General features: G+C 37.8%; 1 protein-coding gene across 2 annotated transcripts in view; it reads left to right on the forward strand.

Annotated features, from left to right (window-relative positions):
* The window catches only part of PDGFD (platelet derived growth factor D), a 237,211-nt gene that overhangs the window by 204,768 nt on the left and 18,120 nt on the right, over positions 1-14,323 (forward strand). For both annotated transcript variants that reach the window (XM_082660646.1, XM_082660647.1), the window contains exons 4-5: positions 1,804-1,866; positions 5,776-5,974. In XM_082660646.1, coding sequence (XP_082516772.1) covers positions 1,804-1,866; positions 5,776-5,974 — 262 coding nt within the window. The remainder of the gene's footprint in view (positions 1-1,803; positions 1,867-5,775; positions 5,975-14,323) is intronic.

Here is a 14,323-nt window from a genome sequence, read left to right on the forward strand (position 1 = left end):
CCTCTGCATGTAGAATTTTTTACTGCCTGTGGTATCCTGATTAGTATTAGCACCTGCATGAGTTTGTTCACCTGTTTATGTGTCTACATTTTAAACTCCATGAGGGCAAGTATAGTTTCTTATTTCCTTGTGATTCTACCCTCAGCTTAGAATGTATCACAGTAGATGATTAACAAATATATAATGAATGAGTAAAAATGAAAATTCTCTGATCTGAGAATTGTTCATGTCCCAGTTTCTTATCTGGAATATGTTCTCCCACCAATAGTCTCTTCAAGACAGGGGGAAGCCATTGGCTTTCTTGCTTTTTCACCTGTTTACCAGTTTATGAAGACTCATATAAATGCCAACCTCCATTTGTTTGCACACATTCTTCTGTGAGAATTCAGTGCCCTTATTCACATGTATTCTGTCTTGCAGGATGCAGAGACCACATTTTCTCTTTCTTTCCTCTCTTCCCTGAGGTTGAAATTAGAATAGTGATGTCCAGCCAGTTTTTAATAGATGTTCATTCCTTGAAGCCCACATTTGCCTTAGTTCCCTCTGGTAAACAACTAAAATTTCTTCAACGTAGACATTTATATATAAACCAGTTTCATCATGAGCACTTAATAAATACATTTCCGGCTTCTCAAAATGCTAATGAAATTTAGACCTGGTACTTAGCTCTCATTCAGTATACTTGGGTGTATAAGCTGTCAGATTTGAGTGGCTGAATTTTTTATCAGCATCATCTTAAAATACCTCCTACTCCCTGATCAGGCTGGAAGAAATTAACCAAGGTGATTTATTTCATCAGGGTCAAGAAACCAACTGTGACTTGTAAAAATGATAGGATCAGCTTTCCTTCCCATTATGTTTTTAAAACTTACTGCTACTAGGGTAATTAACATGAAACTTACAGACAAATCAGAAAGAAGTTTGCCTTATAAGAGAAGTTTCTTTCCCTGAGGTCACAAATCCTTTAAGACTTCTGAGGTAACTAACTTTCTCAGGTCTGCTCTCTACTTTCTTTTCTTGAGTGGGTAGTACTTTGTCCCTCCCATGGCCATTTTCTTCTCCCCCCCCCCCCAGTCTTCCTGATTGAAAGTGATGCAGAGCCTAGTTCAAACCAAATAACCATTAATACTGACAATAATTATCATTACTCTTTATTAAGCATTTTAAGTGCTAGTTATAATTACATAACTAATGCATTGAATTCTCAAAACAGCCCTGTAATTTAAGCATCCCATACCAGCCTTTTACAGAAGAGGAAGGGAGGAGAGTAGATTGCCTGAGGTCACACAGTCGGTAGATGGCTGAGTTAAAATTTGAACTCCTGGGCTTTCCTGGTGGCTCAGTGGTTGAGAGTCCGCCTTCCAATGCAGGGGACATGGGTTCGTGCCCCGGTCTGGGAAGATCCCACATGCCGCGGAGTGGCTGGGCCCGTGAGCCATGGCCGCTGAGCCTGCGCATCTGGAGCCTGTGCTCTGCAACAGGAGAGGCCACAACAATGAGAGGCCCGCGTACCGCCAACAAAAACAAAAACAACAACAAAAAAAAGGTGAACTCCTGTCCCCACGTTTTTTCATTTTGCCAGTGTTTATAAGTAAATGTGAATGCAGTTGTCCGTGTCTTGAATGACAAGGGTTCTTGAGGAGAGATGCTTAAGACAGATGGTGACCTGTTCAGCAGTAATGTAGCCTGTATTCCTGTTGTCACTTAGTTGGAAGAAGATTCAGATGGCTGAGATGAAACTGTGCATGTAATGAATTGAACAGAGGTTTGCCTTACTCGCATGGATGTTTCTTTGCCTTCCAGGAAGATTTCCAACCCGCAGCAGCCTCAGAGACCAATTGGGAATCAGTCACAAGCTCAATCTCAGTAAGTAATTTATTTTTCTGTTGCCTGCAAAGACAACTGATGGAGTAGTAGCTAAGGTCAACCCTGGGATGACTTCAGCTGCATGAAGTATCTATGGCTGGACCCAAAGCCAGGTCTCAAACATGATGTGTTCTTCCATTTCTTTTAGGTTATAGTGAGCTATGTCAGATGTCCTTTTTTCTCCTCTTTCAGAAAGGTTTCCAGGAAATGTCAGTACCCCTTGTAGGAACACAGGATAGACAATGACTTAAATATTTATCAATTTCAAAGGAGAACATTGCAACTAAAGGACTGTCCAGACATATCAAAGGTGTGAAACAGTTCAGGGCCCAAGCTCAGGTGGGGAATTTTGAAATAGTTTTTTGAATATTCCAGGGGACGCCGTTAACCTTTGCATTTTCAAGGATCTTTTCAGATGTGAAAAATCCATGTTTATGGTAACATAACTTAAGTGCAAGCCAGGCTTGTGTTCTATGTGGCTTGGAAATAAAACATAACTCACCCTGAAACTATAAAATGGTTCATGCTCCATTTTTTTCCCTCCAGATTTAGTCATTTCCCAGTATTCTGTATACTTATCTACTTTGTACAGAAAGAGCAGACTTTGTTTTCACCAATCTTATGGGTAGCACTTATGTAGCAATAAACTGCAAGATAATAAATGCAGTTGTTCATTAAAAGATTAAGAGCATGGAGAAAGATTGTCCATGGTTCTAAGGTGGGTTAGTGTGGCTGAGTCAGAGTTGATTTTTTTTTTCCAGAAGTGATGTTCTCTCTTTTGTTCTTGGAGGGAATTTTTAAAAATTCCCTCAGATGCCAGGATTTCTTCAGCTATGGATTCTGTGACTATTTAATTCACCTGGTGTGGCTGGTGAACTAGAACATGATCTGATCGAGATCAGTGAGGTCTCTAATGGTGATATTAAGAGTGTTTTGTTCCTTTCTGATGGTCAAGAATGCATGCTGTGAACCTAGCTGAGTATAGACAATCATTGTCAGGAAGGTGAAAATTAAAATAAGGCAGGTAATACTGAGGAGCTGGGAGGCTAAGCAAGAGGTGTGGGCAGTTAGCAGCCCAAGACTGACAGTTCAAGGTACATGCCAGTGGTAGCTTTTGCCATTCAGGACATAGTGGTCTATTCTGTCAGGAGATCCTCTGGCTTCTCAAGTATCTTGTACATGATAGCTCAGGGTTATCTAATCATTCCTGCCCAAAGGGCAGAAATCAAGTTTAAAGGACCCTTCACTGATTCAGGATAATCCAGGCCCTCTTAAAGACGATTGTCCTGTTCATTTGGTGCATCTGTGGAAGCTCAGCACTAGGTCCAAATCCATTGGAAACTCTTCTGGGTTGCGTTCCAAGTCCAGGTTCTGCTGAGTCCTCTAGGAAGACCAGGGAGACCTAGCTTCTTTTCTCAGCATTCTGATTTTCAAGAACCTTCTGGAGTAGGAGCAAGGGCCTTTGGACCTACCATTCACTTCTGTATAAACCATTCTTTATTTTTGTTGAAACCAGTTTACAGTTTTCAGAACATTTTTACAGATTTTTATCATTACTTTAAAAGTAATTCACTTAGCTTTAAAATTGATTTTACAAACATAAAACAAAAGCTGAATGAGATCAAATTTACAGTGCAATTGAAAGAGGCACACCCAACTAGTATTTCTCTCAAAAATAGTTCTTATATAATTGCCTCGGAAACAAAAATATTCTCTTGGGTTGATTAGATCACCTAGTCACTCATAAATATTTTCTTAAATATCATTAGTGTTTCAAGTCAAAACTTGAAAAGAGCAGTAAAACTCACACACAAGGACCCTTTTACATTTTACCTACGGTTTGGATTTGCTCTTCAGACTAATGTTAGAAGAGACTAGACTCCCTCCTCCTCCTTCCTCAGAGCCATTTAAGTAGCTTATGCTTGTGTCTGAATGGCTTGATTAACATTCCTGCTTTTGTTTCAAAAAAGAGGGAAGAATTTTAATTTCAAAGCTTTCATATGCTGCCATGCACCTAACTTTGGCCAGCTCATTTTGTTCTTAGACCCACATGATACAAAGCTAATTGTAAATCATCTGTTGTGTATGAGCCAGGTAGACTGTAGATCCAGGCAATACAAAGTTGAATGGGAATTTGGAATTTTGTTACTGAATCATAAATTTAGCCGCCTTTAGCATAGGATGCCAAGAGGGATCTGAAAATCAGAAGTGATGTGCTTCAATCAGGGTTCAGCTTCTATCACACACACACACACACACACACACACACACACACACACACACACACACACACACACACACAAACACACTCCAAGATTAAGGAGCTGGCCTGATACCTTCAGCAGTCTATCTCATGTCTCACACGCTACTCCCCAAACCCCGTCTGCCACCTACTCCCTTTCCCTACAGGGCATGTTTGAAATCTCCTAAATTACACCAATGGTAGGTTATGCTTTTATAAAACCTCTTAGTTTTGCTAAAGAAAGACTGTCCCCCTAAGAGCAAGTGATCCTTTTGGGGACTTTTGGATCTTGATTGGCTAAAAAGAAAATGTGTCACCTGAGAGTGTACTGTCTGGGACTCTATAATGCATAGGCATATTATTTCTCAATAGGAATGCAGCTGAGTTTCAGAAATGCAAGTTTTCGTTAATCTCTATTTTTCCTGTAGAGATATGAGATATTTGCCCTTGGGGGATCTTATTTGTTTGGCAGTTTCTTTAAAGACATTTAGAAATCATTGGAGACTACGTGCTTTCCATTTCCTTGTTAATGGGTCATGAAGTTTTACAGAGATGTTTGCTACATGGCTCATTTACCTCTAGATTTTACAAGGGTTAGTGAAGTAAGTGCTTGGAAACTTAAGTGGGGGTGTATTCCATGGCAAAATACATAATCCCTTCCAGACTTTTAATGATGTTGCATTCCCCATTTGAAGAGTATTCCTGAGAATGTTTAAATGGCAGCTGGGATCCCTCACAAACTATAGCACTTAAAATGCACATACACACGGGGAGGGGGAAGGGGAAGCTGGGACGAAGTGAGAGAATGGCATGGACATATATACACTACCAAATGTAAAACAGTTAGCTAGTGGGAAGCAGCCACATAGCGCAGGGAGATCAGCTCAGTGCTTCGTGACCATCTAGAGGGGTGGGATAGGGAAGGTGGGAGGGAGATGCAAGAGAGAGGAGATATGGGGATATATGTATATGTATAGCTGCTTCACTTTGTTATAAAGCAGAAACTAACACACCATTGTAAAGCAATTATACTCCAATAAAGATGTTAAAAAAAATGCACACACACACATGTGAATCTTCTACTCTTAGGTCAAGGGGGCCAGTTTCATGGCTTATTATCCTTGTTGACAGTTAGTAAGCTGGTTAAAGTGCCAAATTTTATCAAGATGTCTCCAGAGTAAATTTAAACCCTGTTCAAAGAACGTCTACAATGCTAGGTGAGCTACAAAGGTAGGACACTGAGGCTAAATGGAGAGAATGAATGAATTATTCAACATTTGCATGGAAAGGAGTTCAGAATTTACCTGGTCACCATTATTTGTTGATATGGATATGATGATTTGAGACTTTGGACCAAGAAATTGGATGACTTATTTTGATATTTCCATTTAGCTAGTATTTTTTTTTTAATGATTACAATTCAGATGACCTGGATGTTTTATGACCTTCCGGGTTTTGATTTGCAAAAAAGTGAATGACTATGATTTACCACTTAATTGTTCTTATTTAGGAATATAGCAAGACTATGGCACAGTGGCTTAGCATGATATTTATGTACATGATGTCTTGTAATCAGAAGTCTGTTTATGTTCCTTCCATATGGTTGACTCTTGTATTTCATAGCAATGGACTTTTTCTGAGTACACTGAGCTGTATGTCACTCTTAGGGGGTATCCTATCACTCTCCATCAGTAACGGACCCCACTCTCACTGCGGATACTCTGGACAAAACAATTGCAGAATTTGATACTGTGGAAGATCTGCTCAAGCACTTCAATCCTGAATCATGGCAAGAAGATCTTGAGAATCTGTATTTGGACACCCCTCATTATCGAGGCAGGTCATATCATGACAGGAAGTCAAAAGGTAAGAAACAAATAAGGTTCTTCATAAGCAGATAAAAGTGCTAATAGTAATAAGTAAGAATTTGCAATGCAATGTAGTTAATTCACTTACATCAGATGATTACTGTTAGTTCATTATCACATATCTTTTACACAGCACCTTCAAATGATGTTCTGTGTTTTGTCCAAACTGTGTTGTTTGTATGGGGCTAAGAAAGGTTTGATTCAGTCAAAGATCTGTCATAGTTTGGAGCTAGAAAAGACTTTATAAAATCATCTGGACCAACTTTGTGCTTCTTGGCAAGTAAGGCATTATCAGTCCCACCGTAAACAGTAGAGGCAACCAAAGTCAGGGAAGGTAAATAACTCTTCAAAGGCTGCATGGCAATGGAGAGGAAAGGAGAGTCATGCTCTCTTGCCTCCAATGGCAGTGCCTGTGTAACAGTCCCCTGTGCCTCTCTGATGGATATGAATGTTGAATTAGCCCGGGACTCAGTCATTGTTGGCAGGAGAGGCTTCTCGTAAAGTAATGGTCAAAACTCTGGAAGATTTCACTCTATTCATTCAATGTCCATTCTGAAATTTTTTATGAGGTCCTACTATGTGCTTTGTGCCCTTGGTGGTTCATAGGATATAAATGTCTCAAGGAAGAAACCAGTATCTGGGCTATTTTGGACAAGTAAGTGTGAGGGCACACATTCATCTGGAAGGTTCAGGAAAGCAAAATGAAGGGAGAAGAAAGGAATATTCAGGCAGAATTAAAACATCATGAGTTAAAACAGTAATACTTACACTCTTAAAAAATAGGTATCCTAGTACTACATCTGAGTGATATGACCTTAGGACATGGATGTTTATTTGAATGTTTAACTCAAATTAATATAGAAATAACTTGTAATTACCTCATTGAATAAAACTATAATTTCTAGTCTGTTATGTTTAAGATTTGTTATTACTTAAACTTTCTCTACAAGTCTTGTAAGGCTGGCTTGCGTCATAGATATAAAGGTATTTAGTACAATACAACTTGTTTCCTGTACTTTGTAATAACATGGGTACTTTCAGGAATTAAAAGGAACCCAGGGCCCTTTTGTAGATAATGTTTATATTGGTAAGGACAACATATTAAAACATGTAGGCTGAAATGACTAGTTAGTTAACTCCTGCCTGGGTCTGCTGCTTATGGTTTAGGTCATAATCTTATATACTTAAAGTGCACAGCTAAGTGGGGACAACAGAGTCACTGGTGGCCCTGATGTTATGTAGATATATCATATGTAGATCAGTGTAACTCTCAAATCGAATTTTCCCAGGGCTCAGATTGTATTCAACTCAGAGAAGAAATGGCTTTTCCATAAAGCGTTGCTGTCTTTGGATCTCTACTAGGTCAACCTGAAGGAAAATAAAATACTCACTATGTTTTGAAAACCCCAGAAAAAAATATTAAAAATGGTATTGGAGAAAGAAATGATAAAATCTGACTCTGTCTTCAAGTATCTTAACCACTATAGCTACTTGAGGGGCAGCCCTTCTTGACACCTATTTGTTTGAAGTATTAAAATTTAAAAATCACCTAAATTCATTACTTATTTTTCCCCAGATACTATGTTGAGTTGGAGGCAAGGTGTCTTGGTTCAAAGCCTAACCCTGCCACTTAGAAGTTCTGTGATTTTTTTTGCAAGTCACTGACTCTTCCTGAGCCTCAGTGTCTTCATTGACAATGTGTGTATGATAACACCTACTTTCAGGAATTGTTAGGGGTGCCATCAAAAGCACTTGGCACATAGTACTTGCTCAAGGAATGTTGAAAAAGTTTGGAGTACTTGATATGCCACAGCATTTATTTGTCCTACTACTGCATTGCTATTTGTATCTTTCTAAGGGAATATGAGAGCCTAGGACCTAACGGTTTCAACTCTTGCTGAATATTAAGTCACCTGGGGAGCTTTAAAAAACTACGGGTGCCTAGTCCTATCCCAGTCACAATGACTCAGAATCTCTGAGGGCGAGGCTGGGGTATTGATATTATTTTATGGCTACTAGGAGATTGAGACTGATCCTTAGAGGCAGCCAGGGTTGAGAGATGGTTCATCCTATATCTCCAGTAAATTGGCACAGACTCTGACACATTTTAGCTGCTCAGTTAATGTTTGTGGAATTGAAGATATTAATTATTCAGTATTAGTGTATTTCTAACATTTATAGAAACCCACCCCATAGACCAAGGATTGTAGCTTTATTAAGAATGCCTTTGGTTACTGAAATAACCTTACTAGAACATTCAAGGCACCATTCTACTTATTTCTAACAGTGTAAACATTTCTCTCCCCTGTTGGCTTAGATTTCATTTCTTAAACTCTTGTTTAAAATGGCCCTAAGGCAGGTCTGTACCCTTTCATTTAACACTGGCAAGCCACCACTGTCTCTGCACTTGCATAACTGTGCTGATTTAATTGTTTATCATTCCACTGATGCTGAACAACCTGCCTGTATCACAAAAGCAAAGGAAGTCAGGTTTAATATTTCAGCTGTTATTTTCAGCTTTTAGAACTTAAAAGTACAAATTCATGGTTTGTATACTGATGTATAAGAAAGGGGACAGTGAATAAAAGAGTGAAAACCAAAAAGTAGTTATAGATGATGGAGGTCCATTAGGTGTCAAATAAAATGTGAACTTTATAGGATCCCTAAAAAAGTTTTCTACTATCAGTATAATAATCTTGTTGTACAGAAACAAAGATATTTTGTTATATCTTTGTTTTATATATTTTGAATATCTATTGAGCATCCATTCTTCTGATTTACCCAGACTGATCAAAAGTAGCATTTTTCATGATACCAAAGAACAGGATTCTAAGATGACCCTTGAATGTGAATATATAAATCACAAAATTTTATAAACTCTAAAATAAAGCACAAACACACTAGGTGAAGAACTTATGTAATGAAGTAACAAACAGTTAATAAAATTAAATTTTATGCTTTGCTTCTACTGTTATTTGAAGAAAGATTAGGTAACAGTGAGTTTTTAGTTCTCCTTAAGAAGAGACTTGAAAATGAGAAGCAAGAGGACAGTAAAAGTTTAGGGAGAAGAGGGAGAGAAAAGAGACATAACTTTGCCAAGTATTGAAGCCAGAACTTCAGCGTATAAGGTCCACTTTTTTCAAATTCACAAGTAATAGATAAGCACAAACCTGTCTGTAAAACCTTCTGGACTGATGATAATAGGACAAGTTAATATATCCAACTTTCAGTTTCCTAGGGGGTAATGGAGAAAAGGGTAGCATGGATAATTGAACTCTGTAGATAAGTACAGTTCCAAAACCCAGTTTTTGCCAATGATTTCAACCCCATGCCTTCAACCTCAAAGCTGCCCAAAAGTTTAAAAAAAAAAGTCGTTTGAAATTCAAGTTGTATTTACTTCTTCTGATGAACATGACAATAACATAGTAAATTTGCACATAATTAGGTAAAATATTATATGGATGTTCTACAAACTATGTAATCACTCTCTGAATCATTGCATGTCCACTGTGGTTTAACTGAAGTTACACTGCAATTCCTTTAAAACACAATACTTTGAACTTGGTAGCAATGTATATTTACTCAAGTATATAGCATGAAATGTGACATCTCTACATTGAAAAACTATCGGCCTTAAACTCTACTAGACTGGGCATTAATTGAGTGGTCATTTATGGAGATTAACAATGTAACTGAGATGCAGTCTTTTACTTATTCCAGGAGAGCTTGACTTTCCTGAATGATGGTGTGTTTGCCATAGAAAAATCCAACACATAACAGCAAGAAGAAAACCTGTTCTCACAGTTTGTGTTGTGATTAAAATATGGATATAATTGTTGAGGCACTCCAACTTAATAGTTTTGAACTACAGTAATGCTTGACAAAAATACAATTTTCCCCAGAGTTGCCATTTCTTTTTAAATTTTATTTAATTTTATTTTTTTATATAGCAGGTTCTTATTAGTTATCTATTTGATACATATTAGTGTATACATGTCAATCCCAATCTCCTAGTTCATCCCACCACCACCACCACCACCACCACCCCGCCCTGGCTTTCCCCCCTTGGTGTCCATACATTTGTTCTCTACATCTGTGTCTCTATTTCTGCCTTGCAAACTGGTTCATCTGTACCATTTTTCTAGATTCCATATATATGCATTAATATATGATATTTGTTTTTCTCTTTCTGATTTACTTCACTCTGTATGACAGTCTCTAGGTCTATCCACCTCTCTACAAATGACCCAATTTCGTTCCTTTTTATGGTTGAGTAATATTCCATTGTATATATGTACCACATCTTCTTTGTCCATTCATCTGTTAATGGGCATTTAGGTTGCTTCCATTACCTGGCTGTTGTAAATAGTGCTGCAATGAACATTGGGGTGCATGTGTGTTTTTGAATTATGGTTTTCTCTGGGTATATGCCCAGTAGTGGGATTATTGGGTCATATGGTAATTCTATTTTTAGTTTTTTAAGGAACCTCCATAGGGGCTGTATCAGTTTACATTCCCAGCAACAGTGCAAGAGGGTTCCCTTTTCTCCACACCCTCTCCAGCATTTGTTGTTTGTAGATTTTCTGACGATGCCCATTCTAACTGGTGTGAGGTGATACCTCACTGTAGTTTTGATTTGCATTTCTCTAATAACTAGTGATGTTGAGCAGCTTTTCATGTGCCTCTTAGCCATATGTATGTCTTCTTTGGAGAAATGTCTATTTAGGTCTTCTGCCCATTTTTTGATTGGGTTTTTTGTTTCTTTAATGTTGAGCAAGTCGCCATTTATTTATTTATTTTTTATTTATTGTTGGCTGTGTTGGGTCTTCGCTCCTGTGCGAGGGCTTTCTCTAGTTGTAGCAAGCGGGGGCCACGCTTCATCATGGTGCGCGGGCCTCTCACTGTCGCGGCCTCTCGTTGCGGAACACAGGCTCCAAATGCACAGGCTCAGTAATTGTGGCTCACGGGCGTAGTTGCTCCGTGGCATGTGGGATCTTCCCAGACCAGGGCTTGAACCCGTGTCCCCTGCATTGGCAGGCAGATTCTCAACCACTGCGCCACCAGGGAAGCCCCTGAGTTGCCATTTTTTGATGCAGGGGCCAAATTTGATGTGCATTCCTCTTTAAAAAATCAGTAATTTAATATTGAGTGAAGCAAACATACTGAAATTAAATTGAGTCCAAATGACGGAGTTTGAAATATATGATTTTCACAGACTCTAAATGCTTAGATGTTGTAACTCTGGGACAGTTACCAACCCATTTCCCAGGATCTAATATCAATTTGTGATTTCTTACATGACATTATTTTGCTGTAAGATCTAAAACACTTGATTCTTTAATTTGAAAACTGTTTATTTGTAAACAACTGTCATAAGAAGCTGATGAGTAAATGAAATAAATATGTTTCATATAAAATGTTTGAATTGGTTCTAAATTCTCTTAGATACAAATATCTTTTATTTTTAACTTAGTCATTTATTGCTGTTTCTTTGTCATGCCCTTTGTCATACTAACTAGAAAGAGCCAAATCTTGCTCTGGAGATGTCATTCAATGGGTATAAAGTTTCAGTCATGCAAGATGAAAAATTGCTAAAGGTCTGCTGCACAACACTGTGCTCATGGTTAATAATACTGTACACTTAAAAATTTAAGCAGATACACCTCATGATATCTGTTGCTTAATATGTTTTTTTATAAATGTTCTTTTTTGTGAATATTTCGTAGAAGTTGCCCATAAAAATAATTAAAAAACAATTTAGAATGTAGGAAATAATTTCAGAGTGTATTAAGATATGAACATATTTTAGAAGTGACCTAAAGTCACAGTAAATTGAATACTTACAAATTTCTCTCTCTGCCTATTTGATATCTGGGTGAGAATTTGCAGAAAGCCCTTGTCTGACGCTAGTGATGAATCAGATAAGTCACTCTTGAGATATCCTTCTGTAACTATCTATTGGTAAATTAAACAAACAGAGGTACTACAGACGTTAAATCAAATGGATTTCTTTTTCTAATTTCTTGTGTTGAATAAGGGTTAGCTTCACTGAGTTTCCTGAACCATGTGGTATGTACCAAGTAAAAGCTTTCTTTATCAATATTAAAATTGTTTACCATAAATTTGATAGAAATAGAGCAAAAGAAAGAATGTGATAGTGGAAAGAGCATGGACTTTGGAGTCAAGTAAGCTTATAATAAAATTCTAACTCAGGTACTAATGGTGGCCTTGGAGAGTTATGTGCAGACCTCTGAGCCTGTGTTTTCTCCATTTGGTAAAATGACTCTAATTATAACAACTTTGCAAAGTCATGTGAGGATTAATAATAGCAGAGTATACAACTCCTAGTGGGCCCTCAATAAATGCTAGCTATTATTATTACTTGAATACAGAACTCTGCACAGAACCAAGGTATTTCTGTGGACCTTGCTCTCTTCCTTGTAAGGCTCTTAGATAAGCATCAGTAATCTGGAGAGCCTCCTACAGAGTATCCAAATATTGTCATATTTAAGTATCTGTATAATCAGTAAACTCATTAAAAGTTTACAAAATAATTGCCAAGTACTAAACTTTTCTATGATATATTTACCCAGAAATTTCTGGCACCCTTTTGCTTTTTGGACATTTCCTTTTTAAAGCTTATTTTTTAGATCTTAGCCACTCTTTATAACCCATATGATTTGTAAGTAACTAGATTCCCTACTCATTCAGTTTGCCAGCAAGCATTAATAAAACCATATTATCATTTATAGTGTCACATGTGTCTATGAGGGCACACGCATAAAATGTTTGAAGAAAATCTCAGCACAGGGACAAGGACCTTTTTGGTTGTTTATTCTCTTACTGCCACTGCAGCCTCTGATTTTCTCCTATAGTGGCTGTCTATCTTTGTGGATATCCTAAGCCCACTCTCATCATCAAAGTTATTCCTCCCATCTAGGCATATAATTCAAATGCACATTGCTTAGGAAATCCATTTTGCAGTAGAAAACCATAGGTAACTTTTACTGTCTGGGTGGACAAATGTGCCTTTTCCACAACAGTCACTCTTGTTAAAGATGAATGGGTTTGCCTTGTAGTTCCTGTACCCATTTTTACCTGTGTAGCATTGGGAATCCTCTGCAGCATCCTTGTGCTCAGTGCCCCTATGGACTTAAGGAGGGAGCATACCCTTCCTAGAGCACACATTCATGCAGAAACTGCTGGGGCTGGAACATCTGGCTCATTAAGTGTCTACTTGCAAAGGACTGTGTTGAGTGCTACGTCCCATGAAATTTAACTAAAAACAATACATCATCATTGTTTTCTGACATTTCGATCAAGGTGGACATGACCTTCCTTTCCTTAGTGATCACCAATTGCAGAATCTTAGCCACTTCTGGTTTAGGTGATTCTGTTCTTAACCTTACTTCATTGATCTGTTTTACTCATTTCAAGGTTAATGTGAGGCATACCTACTGAGAGCTAGAGTCTGGACCTTGCTTCAAACACTTTTAACTCATTCAAGCTCAATGAATTTCTTGGCAGGAGAAGAGTATTGTTATTCCCATTTTATCTAATAAAAGAAACAAATTCAGAAAGGTTCAGCGACAGCTATAAAGTAGAGAGCCATGACATGAACCTGGGTGTGTTGACTGCAAAGTCAATGCTGTGGGGGAACCAATAATGAGTAAAGCTCAGAGACTCATAGTCTAATAAATGAGAGACAAGAGAAAGATCTCCTTGATTTCCTAACCTGTTTTCTTATTTTTCATTGCATAGATGTACTTCATACATCCCCCTAGAGTTCAGAGAATTGCCTTATGATAGTGTCAGCTGCTTTCAGGCCTAATCCAATGCCTTGCAGATATCCTTGCACTCACCCATTCATTTTCCAGCAAGTATTTGTCAAGTGCCTACTATATGTCCAGTGACTGTAGGCAAGTCATTCAACTCTTCTGCATCTCAGTTTCCACATCTATCAAATGGGAATAGTAGTCTCTAAGATAACAGTTTGTTATGAGAATTCCATGAGGCTTGAGTAGGTGCTCAGTAAATTTCCATTCACTCATTGCTTAACAATGTTTTTAAACCCTGACAATTAGGAATTGTCTGAGTGGGAACATTTTACTGTGATTTAGGTTAATTTCTATAAATACAAGTGGTAAATGTTTCCATTCTTCAGAAATTAAACCAGCAAATGGAGTCATGAGATTCATGATTTTAAGTTTAAAATACCCTGATATTCCCTCATTAAAAGTTATAAGATAATTGTTCTTTCCAGACTTATTTGCACTTGCAAATTGGGGTTGAAATGTGGAAACCATTTTCACAATTATGTGCTAATTTATAGAAGAGGGAATCTGAA

Source organism: Grampus griseus (genome assembly GCF_964374135.1).
Source record: "Grampus griseus genome assembly, chromosome: 8".
Taxonomy (NCBI): domain Eukaryota; kingdom Metazoa; phylum Chordata; class Mammalia; order Artiodactyla; family Delphinidae; genus Grampus; species Grampus griseus.